General features: G+C 42.0%; 1 protein-coding gene across 2 annotated transcripts in view; it reads right to left on the reverse strand.

Annotated features, from left to right (window-relative positions):
• Positions 1 to 279: 279 nt before the first annotated feature.
• The window catches only part of SLC34A2 (solute carrier family 34 member 2), a 52,956-nt gene continuing 30,566 nt past the window's right edge, over positions 280 to 22,669 (reverse strand). For both annotated transcript variants that reach the window (XM_025179010.2, XM_006138168.4), the window contains exons 6-13: positions 20,690 to 20,801; positions 16,951 to 17,146; positions 16,210 to 16,305; positions 13,071 to 13,191; positions 12,198 to 12,365; positions 6,332 to 6,448; positions 6,124 to 6,248; positions 280 to 4,021 (exon numbers count right to left, since the gene is read on the reverse strand). In XM_025179010.2, coding sequence (XP_025034795.1) covers positions 3,440 to 4,021; positions 6,124 to 6,248; positions 6,332 to 6,448; positions 12,198 to 12,365; positions 13,071 to 13,191; positions 16,210 to 16,305; positions 16,951 to 17,146; positions 20,690 to 20,801 — 1,517 coding nt within the window. In that variant the 3' untranslated portion in view covers positions 280 to 3,439. The remainder of the gene's footprint in view (positions 4,022 to 6,123; positions 6,249 to 6,331; positions 6,449 to 12,197; positions 12,366 to 13,070; positions 13,192 to 16,209; positions 16,306 to 16,950; positions 17,147 to 20,689; positions 20,802 to 22,669) is intronic.

Here is a 22,669-nt window from a genome sequence, read left to right on the forward strand (position 1 = left end):
GGTCTCAGCACTGGGGGCTGGACTAGATGATATCTCATGGTTCATTCCAGCCCTACATGTCCATGAGTCTATGATTTCTTTGAATGTTATTATAAGCCTCATATGCAGCATGTTCACTTCTACGAAAATCTGTGTTGGTGCCTATTTCTCTTAAGATTTCCTTTGTTGTCCCTATGCTGGTGTACAACCTCATATTCTTTACACTGTGCTGTTTCAAAGTAGAGCTCTTTGACTCTCAACTATTTATCCATTGGCAATCAATACATCTAAGAAAATGTATATATTTTAAACGTCCCTTTATTTTTTTAATCAAAGCACTGCACTCTAGTAGAGCAAGAACATTCATGCCAGGGTACAAAGTCATACACTGTTCATATATTCCACTAATGGTACAGAATTCCAAAGGGTTCTCTAATTTTGTACAATTTTTAAAAATGATTTTTAGAAACACTGCCTCAACAGTTACTCTTCACAGAAAATTTACAACTGGATAGAAAAATAGAATTCAACACCCTTGTACAATAATATGAAGATATTTAGCTACACCTTAATCTTTCTTTTAAGGACTCGTCTCCTGCAGCAAATCACAATGTAACTTAAACAATGGAACCACTAACCTGCCTCCACAGTATGAAGTATACATAGTTACAAATATAAATTTTAAAAGCTATGTTACAAAATATACAGTATGTCCTTTTTACATTATAGATAAACATTGCATAGTTTTCAAATACATAATGTAAACAACTCAGTCACATAAAGACATTTACAATATAACTCATGAAAGTGCTGTACACTAGAACAACTATAAATTAAGTGTAAATAGCAATTATTAGAGTCTAGAGATGAATGTGTTGAGATATGAGCTCTCATTTTTTATTTGTTTTCATTCCAGCCTAAAAATTAAGGCACAATGTAAGCCAAAGTATAAAGAATGAAGAAGGATAAACATGAACTGAATGTAGGTCAGAAGAATAGTTGCAACAAAGGAACCTAGAACACTGAAGAAGCTATGTCTACACAGCAAAATTATTTTGAAATAACATAGTCCGCATCTACACAACCAGCAGTTATTTCAACATAATGTCGAAATACTGTCATGCTGGAGGACTTCTTACTCCGACTCTTGTAAACCCTCATTTTGTGAGGAATAAGGGAAGTTGGAGGAAGAGTGCTCTGTTTCGAAATAAGTGCAGTGCAGACATCACCAAAACTCAAAATAAGCTATTTCAAAATAAGCTACACAATTGACATAGCTCAATTTGACATGCTCAATTTGCATAGTTTATTTCGAGTTAAGTTCTGCTGTGTAGACATGCCCTGATATGCCTAAACATAATTCCTTCAGTACCTTTGTAGCAACTGCTTTCCCTAACTTACCCTGATGTTTTGTTAGAGGGCTTGTTTAAACCTTTATTGAAAACTAGAAAACAAATAGCCACCCTGTTAACTGAATAAGGGGAAGAAGGAAACTTCTATTTTAAAGTTAGTCAATGAAAAATATGACAGCATTTCACAAGAACATCCAGATATTATTTAATGAGTCTCAAAGCTGAGAGTAGGAAATGCAAACCAGCAATATAAAGCCATGTGAGGGCACATTAGAAATGTGAGAGGCAGACTAAAGATCTTGTACATATGAGAAGAGTTGTTCAAAAACAACAAAGTTAAACATTAACATCAAGTAAACAGAAAGAGGAATAGGCTAAAAAGGATGGCTGGCTGTAATTCTGAGCTCTCTTATTGACATCGAGAATAGTGATAGAGATGCAGCCGTGTTAGTCTGGTCTAGCTGAAACAAAACACAGAACTATGTAGCACTTTAAAGATTAACAAGATGGTGTATTAGGTGAGGAGCTTTCGTGGGCCAGACCCACTTCCTCAGATCAAGTGGAGCAGAGTTAGGCCTACAGTGAGTCTTTTTGAAAATCCCATCTGGGCTAACAGATACAAACTGAAACCATGCTTAGCATCTTGTCATTGGCTCTCAGTAACAGAAAAAATGAAAAACTCAGTCTGAATAAAATTTAATATAATATGAAAAATGAGACTTTACACAGCTTATAAGCATGTCAATTTAAACTTTTCTCCCCCAAAATGTACATATTTACATTATAACTGAGTTCTGCCTATTAAATTACATAACATTAAGACAATAACAAACTTGTTCAGCAGTAAATCTATTTTAGCAGCAATGAGTAGCTATGCTACACTGAAGGGTCTTGTCAGTATTTCCATTATAAGTCTCTTCTATAACTCAGTTATAGACACTAAAAATTAGCATAGTTTTACACCCCTCACAATTGTCAACTTTCATACATTCCAGTCCTCACCCACTACCTCTCCCATGATTTGGTCATTTTTAAATTACATAAAGCCAACAAAAGTGCACTATGTTTTGAAGAGTTTGAAGCATTCAGAAATGGCTCAGTCTGAAATGCTGAAATTTGTCAGTCCGTGATGTGGACTAGTCTATATGGGCACTTATTAAAACATTAACACCAACACAGAGTGAGGACAAGGGGCTTCCCAGCATGTGCTGTATGATTACTTTACCTATGGGTTTTTATTAGAGATTTGGATTCCAAAGATGCACACATATAATACTGATGGTATAAATTCACTCCAGACATTATGCTAATTTCAACTAAGTAGGCCATGCTGTGAGTGGCACAGTTAACACACATTTTCTCTACAGTAGGTATTAACAGACTTATTTTAAAAGGTGTGATCTTATCATAAACCTTGCAGTAGACATAATGCTGAATCTCAAATCTCCTTGCTTTTATTGCTTGAATAACAAACTTTTCTGCTATTTTGAAAGGCTATTTTGTGGTTTAGCAGAGTTTCCTGCAAGCTCTTCAGTAGGAAGCCAATCCATAACCAATTCACACTTTGAAAAGGCAAGTGCACCAGTAATTTAAAATATTTAAATTTTAGCCTTCAGCTAGAAGTCACAAAATACAGCAACCAAGCTTTCTAACATTACAGGAAATGAATACAGGAAATGAATACATGAAAACATTTTCATTCTTCTGGTTTTTTTTTTATTCTTCCAGAAACTTTGTGATTTCATAAGCTGAGTTTGGTTTAATATCCCTGAAATTCAGGAAGAATGTTCTGCACATTACAGAGTGGATTTTTTTAAAGTCCATATGTCTCTCAACTCATTGGAGCCTTTCTGTTAATCAGACAGTATATCAACATTTATTTGTTTGGTACCGTTGGCCTTGAATTCATGTTCATCCTTAGCTTTTTACTTGATCTTAGACTTTCTGGGAACCCTGTAAAATTTGTTCTGCTGCATTCCTGGATGAGTAGTATACTGCTGGATACAAGAACCTGAGTTTTTATTCATTCCTCAGTGTACTGCCCAAGTTGATTTTCAAGAAATTGATTGTCTTATACTGTATCTTTGCTACTACAGAATGATCCCCTACTAGAAGGCTGTGTTGTCGGAGAAGGTTTTCTCAGAATCACCTGCCAGTTGTGTCTTTTTAATACCATTTTCTTCATCAGACAATTCAACTCTGTTCTCATAAACTTCCATAGCCTTTTCCTGCTTGTCTTTCATCACAACATCTTCGGTGTTGACTTTGCAGCATTTGCAGCACTTGTTGCAGAAGAAGTATCTCCCACAAAAGGAGAGTACAGAAGTTACTACGTTATCCCATGGCTTCAAGGAGTGCATCCACCTGGGAAGGAAATCCCAGTTTTGGAGCTTTGCAGGCAATATATTTGGCCGTTTGGACTGCAGAACGTTAATCACAATCACTGCAATCAACACGAGTAGGATGGGACCACAAACTCCCAGGAGGACCTGCCAGCCAGCTACTGACAAACCAAACACAGCCAATGGGATCAGGAAAAAGCAAATGATCAGATAAAAAATAGCAAACCATCTGTACTTGGCTGTTATGTTCCCCAAGCTCTTTGCAAGGCGGATTGGTACCCGGGTGAAAGGTATCGGGTACCACAGAATAATTCCAGAAATATTGAAAAAAAAGTGACACAAAGCAATCTGAAATCAAGAACATTTTGAGCAGTTAGTTAGAGTGCCTTTAAATACTGTGTCCTAAATATCAAAAAACCTGCAATCTTCCTCATAAATCTGCATTCTGCCTTCCCTTACTCCCCTCTTACTCTGTTGTCACACTTAGGATTACATTTAGTTTATAAGATTTTGTCTGTGTTCTGGGAAGCACTGTGAACACTTTGGGTACTACATAATTAATAATAATGAATCAGTTTAATGTTTAGAAAATATGCAGACATCTGTGTATTTTTGATGTGGCAGCAAATAAGACAACTAAGTTACTTGGTCTAAGAATCTGATTCCTTATTCTCACACTAGCAATATTCTGGGTGAAACCAAGGAACCTACATCAGGAGTATGGGGTCAGGTCAGTAAAACTGTACAGTGGTCAGCACATCCACATGCTCAGTGAGACACGGATCGATCGACAGGGGAAGCCTTTGTCGACCTCTCCGATATGCCTTGTGAAACAAGGTTTACCAGAGCGGTCGACAAAGGCTTCCCTTGTCAACCGCACTGCATCTAGACTGCCACGCTGTGCCGGATCAGCTGATTGTTGGCACAGTGCGGCAACCATTTTTATGTTAATGAAGTAGGGATTATTTAAATCCCCGCTTCATTGACTATGTCTAGTAAACTACTTTACATGGCTCGGTTGACAGCCATGTAGTCTAGACACACCCTATGGCTACATCTAGACTGGCATGAATTTCTGAAAATGCTTTTCACAGAAAAGTTTTCCATTCAAAGCATTTTCAGAAAAGCACGTCTAGATTGGCAGGATGCTTTTCCACAAAAGCACTTTTTGCGGAAAAGCGTCCGTGGCCAATCTAGACGTGGTTTTCCGCAAAAAAGCCCCGATCGCCATTTTCGCTTTTTTTCAGAAAACAGTACTGTGCTGTCTACACTGGCCCTTTCACGCAAAAGTCTTTCGGAAAAAGACTTTTGCCCGAACGGGAGCAGCATAGTATTTCTGGGAAAGTACTGATGATTTTACAGGAGCTCGTCAGTGCTTTTCCGGAAATTCAAGCGGCCAGTGTAGACAGCTGGCAAGTTTTTCCGCAAAATCAAATGATTTTGCGGAAAAACTTGCCAGTCTAGACAAAGCCTATGTGTCTATGCTGCACTGCTATAGCAACACAGCTGATCTAGCAGCTTGAGTGTAGGCATGGCCTAGATGATCTGGTGGCTTCAAACCCTATGATCCTTCTGGCTTCAAACCCTATGACCAGCTTTCTAAAGCCTCAAGAAGGAGCTTGAGCAAAATAAGCCCAGTATCTGCCGGCCAACTCTGTAGTTCTCTTGCCCTTATCTCATTTCCCTTCTGTAATTGTTACTTGATTAAAGCTAAAATTTAAAAACATGGTTTTGTTTTTTACAGGATGTTATAAAATGACTATTTAACATAAGATCTGCTCAGCTGGACTTAGCCCAGCTTGAGATTGCACCTGCTTTATCTTGTGTAGAGGCAATAAAATGACTACTGTAGTTATTTCCCTGTTTTACATATATGCCAATTAACCATTCAGTTTATCAGAACTATTGAAATGCATTGATGCTGGTTACAGAGAAGACTTCATTACTGTTTTCCCCCTTGATCATAAATTCATCACCATGTACCTGAAAGTTATTTGCCATTTTTAAAACATGGATTCCCTAATCTAGGCTCCTAAAATCAGCAGCTTGCTTTTCACAAGGGCTGAGCCAATACTAGCGTCAATGGGAGGTACTTTATGTTCTGTGTTAAAACAGATCATTAGGTTAGGTGTCTACATTCTGACTTCTGAGCCTCACTTTAGACTCTTGTTTCAGAAAATTTTACCCCATAACAATATCAAGCCAATCTCAGGAAAGCCAAAGTCTTCATTATACAACAGAAATCTGTGAACATTTAATGTATCGTTTTGCTCTGGCCTAAGTATTTGAGATTGATGAATGACCCTTAATTACCTGAAAACCTCAGGTTTGAAAGGACATATGGGATATTTGTATACAAGAATCATTCACCCGAAATCCTCCTTACTCATTAATGTACTATGGCAAAGTTCCTCAGTCTGTAAATAATAATAAGCATGATTTATACTAACCTGTAATGAATATTTTAATGTACTGCCTGGACTTGCTAAAGCAGCAAGTATAGCAGTCGTGGTCGTACCAATGTTAGACCCTAATGTAAGAGGGTAAGCACGTTCGATGCTTATAACACCAATACCTAGAAGAAGAAAATAGGACTGAATATTTGGACTGAAAAATACAAAATAGGAGGCTTTAAAAATAAAAGACCAAAGAACTTACCAACCAGTGGTGTAATAGCAGATGTGAAAACAGAGCTGCTTTGAACAATAAAGGTCATGCCAGCTCCAACAAGCATAGCCAGGTATCCAGTTATCCAAGAAAAAGGATATGGGAAATCTGAAAAATAAAGAAGGGAGGGCATGCTTTTTAGAGTTGCACAATATTTTATGCTGTATGTAATGCAGCTGTGAAAATATTATTATATTATTTAGTCAATGTGAAAGCTATTTTGGGGCAAAGACCCTTTTTTGTCCTGTGTTTGTACAGCACCTAGGAAAGCAAGGGCCTAGTCTTTGATTGGGCTCTTAGGTACTACCACAATGCACATAATAATAAAAGCATGTCCATGGAGATGAATGCTAGAATATATAGGTGTTTTTCAAGTTATAAGCTGAAACAACAAGGCCTAAGGTTTCCAAATTTCAGTTGCCTCAATTTTGGCACCTTCAGACACCTTCAGCCAGGGTTTTCAAAAACCCTTGATAACTCATCCTGTGAAAAATTAGGTCTCTTTAATGTGTCTGAAGTTGGGCATCCCAAAATTGCTTATAACTTTTGAAAATATAGACCTAAATATCCTAATTAGAGTAGGGATGTTAAAATTAGGTTAATTTACTAATCTACAGAATTTTTATTGACTACTTATTAGTTGATAGAGGAAGGCAAGTGGCTCAGTCCTGGCTCTTGCCAGGACCAAACCCTGCTGTGGCTCTGCAATTTAAAAGGCAGTAGGAGCCAGGCAGTTTCCCCCTGGCTCCAAGTACATTTTAAATTGCAGAGCTACAGTGTGGTTTGGTCCAGAACCCAGTGCGAGCAGGGGCTGAGCTGGGCTGCCTGCCTTAATGTGGTAGGAGCTGGGCAGGCAGGCAGCCCAGCTCAGTCCCTGCTCACACTGGATCCAGGACCAAACCCTGCTGTGGCTTTGCAATTTAAAATGTAGTAGGAGCCAGGGGAGGAGGGGAGACTGTCCAACTTCTGCTGCCTTTTAAATTGTAGAGCCTCAGTGGAGTTTGGTCCCATCACAAAAAAGGACTGAGCTGGGCTGCCTGCCCAGCTGGCAGAAGACCCCATTCATGGGGGGAAGCCTCTGTCCCCAACGAGCCTTGGCCCACCATGGGCAGAGGCTGCTTAGTGGCATCCTCCCCTGGTGCCTCCCCCCCCTCCCCCCCCACACTACTGCCTCTGATTGAGGTAGCAGCAAGAGGGGGGAGCAGGCAGCACTGCAGAGATGTGCTAGAGGGCTCTGCTTTTAAGCTAGCTCTCTCCAGCTCCGGCTCCTGCTTCTCCCCACCACTCCTTGCTGCCTCTGAAACAGAGGCAGCAAGGAGAGGGGTGGATGCAAGTAGTCAATTCGACTACCTGATCATCCTAAAATCCCCTTGCTTAGAATCCCTAAATTAGAGAGATTATGTGCCATGTTTCCCTGAAGCCTGGAGCATTGCCAATCAGGGTATAATCTGTTGGGAAGATGAAATAAGAAACCCAGGAAACTGATAGGTTCCAAACTAGATGTAAAGGTGACTATTTTTTTCTGAGCCTCTGGTGTCCTGTGCCCCAGAGGAAGGAATGGCCAGTAGCAAGTCCTGTTTGTTTAACTTTCTCCCCATGCAGAGCGCCATTACTGTCTGGGCTGCATCCCACTGCCAAAAGCCCCCCAATAGCAATCTAGGAAGCAAAACGTGAGAGTGGCAAAAGCTACACCTTGGCAAATGTCCTAGCTTAAAGTGACTCTGCTAGAAAAGCAGCTGGCTCTTTAATGAGATAGGTGGTCATAGAGATTGAACCTGGCTGCTCAGTCAAGTGAGAGGCTGCTTCTTTTGGCTGCGATATCTTAGCAAGGGTTAGAGAGGTATAGCCAGGCAAGGGAATGAATGGTAGTAAGTGGGGAGGGAAGGGAAATCACCAAAAATGTCCTTTTTTTAGCTAGTTCTAACAGTAAGATGAGGTACAGGTCCCATGCCAAAGCAAGTAGTCAGCGGGTCAGTGATAGCTACTGAGAAGATAGATAGATAGATAGATGAGGTCAGACTGGAGGGCTAGATAAGAAGGGGAGAGAAGCAACTCTAAAAAAAAGCAGAAAACTCTCTCCTAATTAACCACAGCCTAATTCAGGGCAGCCAGGAACAGCTAACTCAGAATTATCAAGGGCAGGACTGCTATAAATCATGTGAGGGCCATCTGATTTCATTTGAGGCTGTAATGGGACTGTTTTAAAAGCCTCAACTGTAGGGAAAGGAACTTGTAATCACTAAAGAGAGTGAGAGAAGCTGAGAAAGACAATACCAGCATTGCCAGAGACCACAGGGGAAGGTGAGGGGCTCTGACAGGGAGCATTTGGGTTCCTCTCCCCAAGTAGCCTGAGACTCCAGCTGGTAGCTGGAGAGGCCAGGTTGTCCAGCCCAGGCTGACCAAGGGGCATCTGCCCCACTGTTTTAGCTGGAGAACAGAAGCTCAATCCCAAAAGGGCAGGTGGGGCCTGGTCTGCAATATCTACCCTGTGGGATAGTGGATTGACAAGTGGTCTGGGACCCAGGAGTGGGGACCAACCCTAACACACATGATATTAAGAGTGGGATCGATACACTGCCTTGAGACTTTGCAGTGGACCCTCATAGGGCAGGCTAAGCTGCCCTGGCAGAAGGGTAGAAAAACAAGATGGAGGACATGGTGAAGGCATTCATACAAACCACCACAGTGCAGCAGGAAGCTACCAGGGTTCAGCTGTCCACCCAGAAAGTAACCAGCTGCTGATGAGCCCGGCTGCCTAGGACCAGGCCATCTTGCAGGAGTGATAATGTAGCTGAAGGCTCTGACCACCCAAGTGCATGGCCAAGATGGAACTCAGTATCTGCAGGCCAGTAGTTACCTCCAGAAGATGACAGGGGAGGACAATGTGGAGGCATACCTCCTGGCTTTTCAGAGGACAGCTCTGAGGGAAGGCTGGCCCCAAACCCTGTGGGCCAGCATTCTGGCTCCATTTCTGTGTGGTGAGGCCTAAAAGGCCTATTTCAATATGTGGAAAGAAGTGGCTGCTGAATACCCCCACTGAAGGAAAAGATCTTAGCCAGGTCTGGAGTGACAACTTCAGTCAGAGCCCAGAGGTTCCACAAGTGGAGGTACTGGGAGGGCCGAACACCAAGGTCACCTGATCCACGTGGCCCAAGACCCACGTCCCAGAGAAGATCATGGAAATCATTGTCCTGGACCGCAGGAGGGGCCAGCCACCCAACCTGTGAGTATGGGTCAGCCAGAATGACCCTTCTTCATATGATGAGATGTAGCCTTCGTAGAGAGACAATTGACAGCTAAAGGTCTCTCACGATCCCTTGGGGAAGAAATCTGGAGGAGTAAGAGAGCCGCCCACACTCCAAGGGCCCACGTCCCCAAAACTTCTCATAGAACTTGGCAGGGGAGGAAGGAGATGGAAGAGCAGCCAGAGGCCATGAAGGGACTTGAGGACTGGGGGAAGGAAGGCCAGGGGGTAAGACCCAGTAGCCCAAGAAATACAGGTATGCCCTACACCAGGTATTGATGCTACACATGTGGGGAGCTAGGACATATAGTGGCACAATGTCCGACTGTGGAAGAACCCATGCTGTGTGACCTTGAGCACCTGAGAGCCCCCTGTGGCCTGATCAACCTGGTAGGTGTAGCAACAGCCCCTCCCCACCCTACATCAGTATACCTGGCCTGTTAAAATGAGCAGCAAAGAAACCATGGCATTGGTGGACTCTGGGAGTTCCGTCATGTTGGTCTCAGGGCAGCTGATGGGGCAGGGCCAGTAGTCCTGTGCCAAGCACACAGGGATATCTTATGTGCATGGAGATGTCAGCTATTACCCTGTCGTCCCCCTGCAGACAGAAATGCAGGGGAGCTTCACAAGGGTGGCAGTGGGGGTGGTTCCAAGGATCCCATATCCAGTCGTGATTAGGCGGGACTTCCCCAGGTTTAGCGACTTACTTCCTAGGGATGAGGGGAGTGCAGAGAGCCCACTCCTGGTCATCCACAAGTTTTCCCAGGACCTGTTCACTGAGCCTGGGAATCCCTGGAAGATGAGGTGGGAGTGGAGGACAGCCAAGAAACTGGGCGCATGATTCCTGGCCCAGAACTTAAGACAGTCCCTGGCTGCAGGAGCAGGCTGAGCCAACCAATAGAGGGGTGGCACAGGAGGTAGGTAATCCCAAGGTTGGACCCAGACCCAGCTTAGCAGGGCCCCCTGGGACAAAGAGGCTGAAGGCCCCCCTGAGCTCAGGCAGAGTCCTCCCTCAGAAATTTTGGGCAGGACCAGGCCAATGACCCAATATATCAAAATAAACACAGGGAGGTAGCTGAGGAAAATGGTGTCCCAGTAGAAGGAAGGACCAAGAGCCCTAAGCCGTATTACATCATCAAGGGGGATCTGCTATTCCAAGTAATGCCAGGCCAGGAACCAGTAGTGGAATAACTCCTGGTGTCCTAGAAACACTGGAGAGCCATGCTGGACCTGGCCCACAGATATATTTTGGGGGACACTTAGGAGTTGAGAAACCCTGGACCGGATCTTACAAAGGTTCTATTGGCCTGGGGTGTACATGGAAGTTCAGTGGTATTGCACCGCCTGCCCTGAGTGCCAGCTCCATGGGCCTTGGCAACACATGAGAGCCCCACTAGTGCCCCTGTCTATTATTGAGGTCCCCTTTGAGTGCATCAGTATGGACCAAGTTGGCCCACCGGAGAAATCAGCTCAAGGGCACTGGAGCATATCAATAGTGCTAGATTATGCCACCCAATATCCGAAGGCCATGCCCTTGCAGAATATACATTCAAAGACCATAGCGAGGGAGTTAGTCCAGATCTTCCCGAGGGTAGAGATACCCAAGGAGATCTTGACAAATCAGGGCATTCCCTTTGTCTCAAAACTGATGAAGGATTTGCGCACGCTGCTCCACATATGGGCCCTGAGGACATGAGTCTACCCCACACACACACGTAACAGCTAATGATTATACAAGACACCAAAAACAGAGTCTGGACTTTGGTTTCTACAGCTTAATCAGCCACACTTCAGAGGTGAAACATTCACTCACTGATTTATAAAAAGAAATTAAAGAAACACATTGAGAAGATAATGAGTAGTCCTGTGGCACCTTGGAGACTAACAAAAATATATAGAATCATGAGCTTTTGTGGATAAACGCCCCCTTCATCAGATGAGTTGGAGTTTGATGAAGTTGGGTTTACACACAAAAGCACATGATCCTATATATTTTTGTTAGTCTCTAAGAGTATGTCTACACTAGCCCACTAGTTCGAACTAAGGAGGCTAACGTAGGTATTCGAAATTGCAAATCAAGCCCGGGATTTAAATATCCCATGCTTGATTTGCATCTTCCTTGCCGGGCGCCATTTTTTAAATTTACAAGTCCGGACTAACTGCCTGCATCTATATGTGGCAGGGACCTGGTAGTTCAAAATAAAGCCCTAGTTCAAACTACCTGTTATTCCTCCTGGAATGAGGTTTAACGGGTAGTTCGATTACTGGTTAGACGCGGGCAGTTAGTCCGGACTTGTAAATTTCAAAAATGGCGACCGGCCGGGAAGATGCAACTCAAGCGTGGGATATTTAAATCCCGGGCTTGATTTGCAACTTCGAATGCCTACCTTAGCCTCCCTAGTTCGAACGAGGGGGCTAGTGTAGACATACCCTAAGGTGCCACAGGGCTACTTGTTGTTTTTAAAGTTACAGATTAACATGGCTACTCCTCTGAGACTGACAAGATTAATATTATTCTAGAATATCAGTTTCATGTTGCTTTACACATGCCATCGCTTTGGATCAGACTGTGCAAAGTATCAATAAATGTGCTTATTGCTAACATATAGTTACCAGTATTGAGCGTCTTCTTGATAACTGAGGCCACTTGTCCTTTAAGCACAGAATTTAATAACTTAACTATCAGGACCAAACAGGTGCACAAAATTATCAGTGACGCTGCAAGCAGTATGAGACCGACAGCAAGATCAGCAAGATTTGTTTCTGCAAAAAGATGGTGGCCTGAAAGGGAAAAAGAAAGTCAAAGTCAGACTAGCATTTTATTTCTCTCACTATGCCATACTACTATTCTTCCATTAATAGTCAGATGCAATGGCACCAAATGTACATACTGCTCTGCAAGACAGAGGTAGCACAAAAAAAGAAAATCCTTGCATCAAGGCTGCCCAGTATGATGTTCTAGAGGGGTGTCTGGATTGTCTATGCACAGGGCTATAAGATATATAGCATCCCCACACAAAGGAGCAGACAGAGATGGAAACATGCCTATGTAAGGGTAGTGTTCCTCCATACAACTTTGTGCAAAGGAGTGTTATGCAAAGGGAAGAACAAATCTTAGTCTGTTGTTCATGGAAGGATGAATGTCTCCCCCCTTCTCTGACAAGTGGTATTCACATGCTAATAAAAATGATTAATACAAATATCCATGAAACAATTCTTGTAAAGTAAACATCTGACCACATCACTGAACTACTAAGAGGTGACATGACGTAGGCTACCTTCTGATTTTAGGACTTTTAGCTACAGACCTGTAGGATCTGCATGATGTGATGCTACCAAAAGGAAATTGGTCAGTAACTCCAGAGAAGCTGGTCTGAATGTATGCAGCAGTCAAACTTCATTGTAAAATGATATTCACTTTACACAAAATAAGTGTGTAAAGTGTATCTCAAATCATAACTCACAAATAAGTGGCAATTCACTTACATTTTTTAATATTTTCTGAGAGAGACACATTTTTGATGGTCCAGGTCAAATTTCCATCAGTCCAGCAAAAGGCAGGAGATGTGCAGTTTTCTGAGGCCGGAACTGTGACATTCTGCAGCGTCTAGATATTGCCATACAAAACAGACAATTCAAGCAACTACCTCCTTTGCATTAAAACTAACATGTATGGGTTTTCAAAAACTGCAACAAAGCATTCCTGTAATAAATGAAGAGGGGTGAACAGGGCTAACTTCACTCTATAGCTAATACATCCCACCAATGAGGAGGCAGATTTGCTTATATTTTGGAAAAAGGCTGAGGTTTCATTCCATGGAGACAGTGGAATTCCTTGCCAATTCCTATCCATCTCACTGTTCTTTTAATCAAAGAAACTTATCTCCTGTGTGAGTCTTTAACTGAAATTAATGGAGGCAGTGCTGCCTAGTGGGTAGAACACTTGACTACGACTCAGGACACCTGCTTCTATCACTACCTGTTCTTGTTGGGTGCTTGGGCAAGTCACATCACTGCCCTGTGACTCAGCTTTCCCATCTGTAAAATGGAGAGAATGTGACTGATGTCCTTTGTAAAGCACTTTGGTATAATGAAAAGTGCTATAGAAGAGCTAATTACCCTCAGTGTTGACCAGTGTTTCCTGTAAGCTGGGCACTTGTGCAGCCACTCAGGAGAGATTCAAATGCTGCTCACCTGATTAGCAGCGCGCCCACATCTAGGCTTTTTGTTTCTACTGGTGGTGCACATTTGCACATGCCTTAGTACACATAAAATGTATTCTGCATATGGATGGAAAAAATCTGCACATGGATAGAAAAAAGTAGAGGGAATATTGGTGGGGACCTGTACTGACCCCTCATCTGTTCACCAAACATAACCTCCCCCATGAGGAGGGAAGTGACCAAACCAGACTCTTGCTGTGCTAGCTGTGATTTGCCAAGCCAGCCATGTTCTGCTATTTCAAAGCAGTTGCCTCAAGGCAAAGAGGAGACCAAACTCCACTCAAGAGGATGCAAATAAGATTCTTCATTCATGCTGGCTGACACACACAGACCCTGACTCTTCAGTTCACAGAGAAACAGTGCGATATAAAAGGGGGTCTTTAAATCCTCAACAGAGAAAGGAACTCTGGAGTAGATTGTTTGCTGAACTGTACAGCCCAAGAAAGTGGTTACCAACCAGTTAGACTTTGAACTCCAGCTCTCTGAGCCATTAACATTGTGACTGTCATCAGCCCACTGACAAGTTTTTCCTTTTCTGTTATCTCTTACTTTGTTGCCCTCACACCTGGTGCCAGGTTGTCTGTGTCTATGCTTAATAGGGGCCTATTGAAACCATTTTCTAACATTGTTTCAATTTTCCAGTTGAACAATATTTTGGAATGACAATGCTGTAGGCATTCTACACATTCTCATCTCCTTTCCTTTCCTTCATATGACATCAGAAACACCAGAGTAAGCTTACAATTTAATAAACACAACAGAACTAATTGTCTAGGATTCACAGAAATCTCTGAAACCAGGGGATATGGCAAATAAAGTAGGAAATCTTACATGGTTTTATGAATCTCCTGCAAATTCAGCAGCAATTACTGCCCATTTATTGCCAAATGTTACTTATAGTATTATTACCACACAACCTCTTAATGGCATCTAAAACAGCCACTAATAGCATTTAATATTAGAGCCAAGCAATATGCTGCTTTTGTAGGACCTGATTCCAATATTTTTACATCTAGCCTTTAGAATATATGTCTAGAGAGGTGTGCGTGGTCACCTTTTTAATGGACCAGGACCTGCTCCTCTTACTCACACTGAGTACCTAATTCTGAAAGTAGTCTCATTGAAACCTACTAAGGTATTTCTCAAAGGAATTAAGGCTGGAAGAATCAGATCAAGCAAACTTATACTGGGTCATATTCCTTGAAATAAAAGGGACTTGTATACAAAAATCAAAGGGGAAATATGACCTATTGATTTTTATGACAGAGGTCATGCTGTGCAGAAGGGACTACACAGAATCTGGTGTCATGCCGACAGATAGAATCGAAAATGGAACCTCTGGAGTTTGGTGTATGAACCTTTACAGCTTGAGCAAAAAGCCAGCTGCCTCTCAGCTAAGGTCAAAGAGCAAACTCATTCTTGCTCTCTTTAAGTGGTCTAAGTATCACTAGATGGGACAGTGAACCACACCCAGTAGGTATGTGGATTATACTACATGATTCATATCTTAAGAACTATTTTTAGCACTTTTTGTACTGGTGAAAGATGGTAAATTGATAGCCGTGCTGAGTGATATTTTATATTTCTCGACAGAACAGGCTCTATATGGGCAGGGGCAGTATAAGCTTCCCACTCTGCCCTACCAATATACCTCGACCCTGACCTGTCCCCATAGCAATTAAATATTTGGCCTGTCTACTGAGACTGCATAATGTTGCCAAATACAATCCTTGTAAATTCAATCTGCAGCAAGTTAAGTCACATATCAGCAATGATCATTTGGCAGAAACAATCTAGAAGGTAACAAATGCTGATCTGCAGGGCACTATTCTGTTCAGAAGAAATGCTGTCAAAACCACTGGTTCCCAAAGCTGTGGAGCTGCCAAGGAGGTGGACAGGTGACACCCATTCAGTTTCGCACAAGGATTTAAAGTCACAAGTCCACTGGCTAACTTTAGGAAGGGGACACAGCTGTCAGGTTGCAAGACATCGCTAAAAGCTTTGATACAGTTATTAGAAGTTGTCAGAAAAGCACCAATAATATATGACATGAGACCTCCTTTTCAAAAAGTGTACAGCATTGTTCAATGTAAGACAAATGAGGTCTAATTCAGACTTGGTACAGTACATCTCCTTTGACTACAGTAAAAGTAAAAGGGTACTAAATTGTGTTAATTTTTTTTATGCAACAAATAAAACTAATTTCAAAATTCACAAACTGTATATACTAGAATACTCTGCCCAACTACTGTAAATAACATTAGTAGTAATAGAAAAATATCCTTTTGTGCTGGGATGTATTTATAATACTGTCACACTATTTCCTTCTGAACAAAGGAGTTATAGTTAGATGTCAATATCCTTCCTTAAGAGCACCAAAGCCATTTTAACGCAACACTTACCACATTCGTTTTAGTTTTGCACCAAGTCTTTATCAGGGATTTGTTTTTTGCTCCTTCCTCATTTGTAGCAATTGCATTTATTACTGATTTATCAAGCTAAAAAGAAAGAAACAAATAGAGGAGTAATTCCAGTCTGTAGTTTGGAACTGCAAAGTTAGAGCCAAGCCTGCTCAACTAACTCCTCCAAGTAGCCCCACTGAAATCAATAGGTCTGCTAACATGAGTAAAGCAAACATGATCTTGAAGGTGTTCTGAACTTCTGCCCAACAAGAAATATAAACAGGGGTTTAGCAACTAAGAAAATAATCTTCCTTTTTCCTTTGTATATATTTATAAAAACTTGAAACATGCATTTTTTGCGTGATGTACCTGCCTAAATCATCAAGCAGCTATCCCTCACTTAAACAAATGCACATAGTTGATTTACTATAAAATCAGCTTTTCCATGTTTCAATCTCCCTGTTCATTCTGTTTTCCACCAATCCTCTAGCCCCTAAGCAACCCTCTGAGTGCCTGGCTGGGGCATCAGCATTAAACTGACAATTAAAAACAATATTTAGAAACTTGAAACATGAATCTAATACATAAGATTTCATGAAATGTGAGCCAAAAATTTTAAAAAAACAAATGAGTGTTTCTGTAATGAATGCAGTAATACTAACAGACAGCCCAGCAGCTTTAGAGTAGTTTGGCAAACTGAAGATGAATCAAGCAAGTGGCCTCATTAAAGTGAGAGCTTACCTGGATGATAAGCTTTGTAAAAGGATCTGTGATGACTTTTAGCAGCTCAGGGGCATCTTCACCACTCTCAAGATTAAAGGATTCAACTATAACATTAGTAAGGCGATAAAGATAACCAGACACTACTTCAAGGGGCAGCAACACAAACACTGAGAGCCAGTTAAAGAAATCATGAACTGTAGCTCCAGCAAAAGCCCTGCAAAAAGAGATGCAAAAAAGATGATTTGCTTTTTGAGTAACACATGTATAGCATAGATAAGGGACCTAATTGTATGGTATAGAAAGGAGCCTGCACTGAAGCAGGAATAATTTCATTTTTTAGGGCCACAGGCTGCCATCCTGTCTCACAGGCTATATCTACACTGCCGGGGGGGGGGGGGGGGGAGAAGGGGGGGAGGAGTTGGCAGAAGATATGCAAATCACACTCTCATTTGCATATCTTCTGCTCACCCTTTTTGCAAAACAGCCCAGTGTAGATGGGGCCATTTGTTGGAAACAAACCCTTTTTAACAAAATCCCTTATTCCTCAAAAAATGAGGTTTACAGGATCTTGCGAAAAAGGGGTGTTTTTTTTACAACAAATGGCCCCATCTACACTGGGCTTTTCATCAGCAAAACCTCTTCCACAAAAAAGATCAGTAGAAGATATGCAAATGAGAGCACAATTTACATACCTTCTGCCGAAACCCCCGCCTCTCCGCCCCCCGCCCCCCGCCGGCAGTGTAGACATAGCCATGGTGCATAGAACCTTACATCCAATTGACAAACTGGCCCAGTGAGATTAAAACATCAGACAAATAAAGCAATTATCCTACAAAGAGAGGTGTCATGTCTTGACTGAGCTATTTCCAGTGAAAGCCATGATATAATCTCCATTAGCTTGTTCCATCACTAACTGTAGTTATATAGTTTTCCCCTAATATTTAACCTGACTTTTTCTTGCTGCAGCTAAAACATTCCCTCTGCCTCACATCCTCACTGACTAGCATGAATTATTTATCTCTATCCTCTTTATAGCAACCTTGTACATATTTGTAAACAATTACAGGCAGTCCCCGGGTTACATGGATCCAACTTACATCGGATCCCTACTTACAAACGGGGTGAGGCAACCCTGCACTAGCTGCTTCCCCCCAGCAGACCAGGGAGATGCGGAGTGGCTTTTCTCAGCAGACACCTCAGCTTGAGAATAAAGGACTGAGGGAAGTGAGGTGTGGGAGAATAAAACAGACCTCTGGAGAAATGTTTGGCTAGAGTTTCCGCTACAATATGTACCAGTTCCGACTTACATACAGATTCAACTTAAGAACAAACCTACAGTCCCTATCTTGTACGTAACCCGGGGACTGCCTGTACTGTAGATCTCCCTTCCAGCTTTCTTTTCTGCAGACTGAAGATTCACAGTTCTTTCTTTTCACAGTCGTCTTTTCCAAATCTCACTTATTCGCTTTTTAATTCTCTTCAGTTTGTCTATATATGTTTTAACATGTAGTTCCTTAAACTAAAAACCTAATGCTGTGAGCCAAGGAAACGTCTTCAAAATGCCAATTTTTGATACATTAGCTTTGCAACATTACTTGAGTATACAGTACTTGTGGAAGTTGGAACATTTGAACTGGACTATGGAAATGACATGCAGTCACATAGTATTATTTTAACTGCTAGTAGACACTTGCCATTTTTTATTTGAAATATGACTGTATTGATGCATTTCAGCCCCCACAAGCATGATGTGAACAATGCAAGTTATAAATAGATAGATATGATTATTAATAATTATATTACAAAGCAACTTTTTTCTTTTTACCTTAGTAATTAAAATAACTCCCTTCTATGCATTATTTAGTTCTAACAAAAAAATTGGCACATAATTTGTATGTTATTGATAAAGATTGATAAGCTTCAGAGGGACAACAAACACACTATGTTTCAGTTAAATTTAGTTCACACATCTGGTTACATGCACATATTTGTTGTTATGTTGACAAGGTTGCAAAGTCTCACTCCCATTCCATTTTTACTACCCTCTATTAGTAAGCTAGCAATGTACCTTTGTAGTGTCAAGTTAGTAATTCAGAAACTGGTAATGGATATAGTCAGTTGTTAGAGTGTTCCGCTTCCCAATCTTACCCTATTCTTACCTACTGTGGAATTGACAGATGTTCGGAAAAATCATATTGAGAGTAAACAACAAATGGAAAACATTTTATTTCATATCAGAGGGGTATCCATGTTAGTCTGGATCTGCAAAAGTGATGAGGAGTCCTGTGGCACCTTATAGACTAACAGATTTATTGAAGCATAAGCTTTCGTGGGCAAAGACCCACTTCGTCAGATGCATGTAGTGGAAATTCCAAGGGCAGGTATAACTATACAGGGATAAGAAAAGAGTACCAATCAAGAGTAAGGTTGGAGATAAGGAGTTCAATTCAGTCAGGGCGGATGAGGCCCACTTCTAGCAACTCATGTGGAGATGTGAACACCAAGAGAGGAGAAACTGCTTTTGTATTTGGCTATCCATTCACAGTCTTTGTTTAATCCTAAACAGATGGTGTCAAATTTTCAGATGAACTGTAGCTCAGCAGTTTTTCTTTGAAGTCTGGTCTTGAAGTTTTTTTGTTGCAGGATGGCTACCTTTAAATCTGCTACTGTGTGTCCAGGAGATTGACGTGTCCTCCTACAGGTTTTTGTACATTACCATTCCTGATATCTGATTTGTGTCCGTTTATTCTTTTATGTAGGGAAAATACGATCAGATATCAGGAATGGTAATGTACAAAAACCTAACCCTCGTGGGATGAGGTTTACCAGAGCCATGTAGTTTAGACGTACCCTTGGTGTACACACCTCCACATGAGCTGCTAGAAGTGGGCCCTCCCTGACTGAATTGACCTCCTGATCTCCTGCCTTACTCTTGATTGGTACTCTTTTCTTATGCCTGTATTTATACCTGCCCCTGGAATTTCCACTACATGCATCTGACAAAGTGGGTCTTTGCCCAGGAAAGCTTATGCTCCAATAAATCTGTTAGTCTATAAGGTGCCACAGGACCCTTCGTCATTTTATTTTGTGTAACATTAACCTCTTCTCTGCAAAGTTTTTCTTTGCCTGTTACAGAGATATGGTGAAATATGAATAAAAAACAGGCACTCTTCAAATTCCACTGATTAGAAAGATTCTGCTAGTTCCAGTGACATTCCTTATCTTTAAAAATGAGGGTTCTTTTAAGCAAGAGTAGAATTTCTTAGAACCACTATGCATCTTTTCAGATGTATTTTCAATTAGACTACATTAAGTCTAGGTTGTACTGTACTTTGTAGTGGCATAGAGCTCATGAACAAAGGCAGCATGGAACTTACTGTACTACCAAAGCTGACAGCTTTATGAAGCAGAAAGCTACAGAATTGCCAAGTAATTATATATGATGACTAAGCAGGAGGGAGCCTATTGAGGTCAATCACAAAATTTCCCTGGATTTAAGTGAGGCAGGATTGCATATATTTTTTCATGGCTGTGGACTAAATGTAAACTTATTTTAATTAGTTTATAGCAAATTATACAACTGAAACTGCACAATAACTCCTCATTCAATGTAGCTTTAGAAATGTGCTTTCACCTTTCCAAATTATAACACAGCCCTCTGGACAATTAAACTGTAAAGTGGCTACTGTGATGATAACATAAAAGAAAGCCTACCAGAGACATTGAAAATAGGCTCTTAAGGACTAACACACAATACCTTCTAAATTCATTCCTGTCTCCAGCTTGCATAAGTGCCACAATTGTGTTTGTGACGGAGGTACCAATGTTTGCCCCCATTATGATAGGAATAGCAGCCTTTACAGTCAGCACTATAAAGCAAAAAAGGAGCATTAGGAAAAAATCAAATCCTTGGCAAACATACATTTGACCTAATCATACTTTAACTGAAATCAAGGCGATGTTTGCCATTGACTTCAGTGAAATCAGGATTTGTCCTGTAAAGTAAGTAACTGTATAATATAAACAAGTTTATTTTATCAAAGCACCTTGAGAATGTACTAACTGATTAATATAATTACTCAAAGGTCATGTTCTACATCTGCAGCATACTGGTTTTCTGCCACTTCCACAAGATATAAAAGTAATAGACTGTGATAAAGTGTCTTATCCTATGCATTATCCTACATGCAGATACCACAGAACTAAGTCACAGAAGGAAATCAGTTACAATAACTTTGCTGTTAGAATGCAGTACGCAAGTGCTGCTCAAGTGAACACATTAAGGGTATGTCTACCCTCCAGAGTTTTTTCAGAAAAATGGCTGTTTCCGAAAAACTTCAAGTATGTCCACACTGCAATTGCATTCTTTCGAAAGAAAATCAAAAGAACAGAGGGGTTTTTCCGGCATTGGTAATCCTCTTTCTACAAGAAAGGAGACTTTTTCCGAAAGAGCTCTTACAAAAAAAAGGAATGTGTGGGTGGGAAAGAGGGAGTTCTTTTGGAAGAAGAGGAAAGAGGAAAAAGCACTGGTGCCCTAGTGGCCACTCTGTCCATAGTAATCACAGTTTAAATGTGAGATAGTGTCCATTCAGTGTTGATGCTATCTTTTGAAAAAGCAGATCACTTTTTTTATGAGTTTTGGCAGTGTGGATGCATTCTTTTGGAAACGTTTTTTCCAAAAGATCTTTTCCGGAAAAGCTTCTTCCAAAAGAAGCCTGCAGTCTAGATGTAACTTAAGCGTCAGTGTGCCAAATAGAGTTTACTAGGGCAGTGGTCCCCAACCTTTGGAGGTTGCCGGGTGCCAGGGGGCATGGCTGTTCGCCCGCCGGGTGCCAGGGGGTGGGGCCCCCCCATATCCATGCGCCTGGGGGTGGGGCCACCTCCAAGAGCCGCGCGCCCGGGGGCATGGCCCCCCCAAGGGCCGCGCACCCGGGGCCGGTATCCCCCCCCAAGTGCCACGCGCCAGGGGCCAGTGCTCCCCCAAGTGCCGCGTGCCCCCCCCTCCAAGCACCGCGCGCCTGAGGCCGGAGCTCCCCCCCAAGTGCCACGAGCCTGGGGCCAAAGCTCCCCCCCAAGTGCCACGCGCCTGGGGCCGGCGCCTCCTCCAAGTGCCGCGCGTCCAGAGCGCGAGTGGCAAATTCGCAGCGCTCCCGGGGCTGGCGCTCACCGTGCGCCATGCGCCCGGGGCCGGCTCCAGCACCATGCATGCGCCACGTGCCCAGGGCCAGGCCAGCCCCGAGCACTTGGCGGGCGCACACGAATGCCCCCGCGGGCGCCATGGCGCCCGTTGGCACCGTGTTGGGGAACACTGTACTAGGGAATAGCTGGTTTTCTGTGTAATATGTCCATTTTGAATGTCTGTCAATTTCTTATTTAGTATCAGTATGAAATAATTATAGAGATGTAGCCATGTTCGTCTAGTCTAGCTGAAACAAAAAACAGGACTATGTAGCACTTTAAAGACTAACAAGTTGGTTTATTAGGTGATGAGCTTTCATGGGCCAGACCCACTTCCTCAGATCAAATTGTGGAAGAAAATAGGCATGACCATATATACTAAAGGGATACAATAAAAAAAAAGTGAACACATATAAAAAAGACAAATCAAATTTCAGAACAGAGGAGGGATGGGGGGGAGGTAAATATCTGTGAGCTAATGATATTAGAGGTGATAATTGGGAAAGCTATCTTTGTAATGGGTAAGATAATTAGCTTCTTTGTTAAGACCCCGGCGTAA

The sequence above is a fragment of the Pelodiscus sinensis genome, chromosome 5 (assembly GCF_049634645.1).
Source record: "Pelodiscus sinensis isolate JC-2024 chromosome 5, ASM4963464v1, whole genome shotgun sequence".
NCBI lineage: Eukaryota > Metazoa > Chordata > Testudines > Trionychidae > Pelodiscus > Pelodiscus sinensis.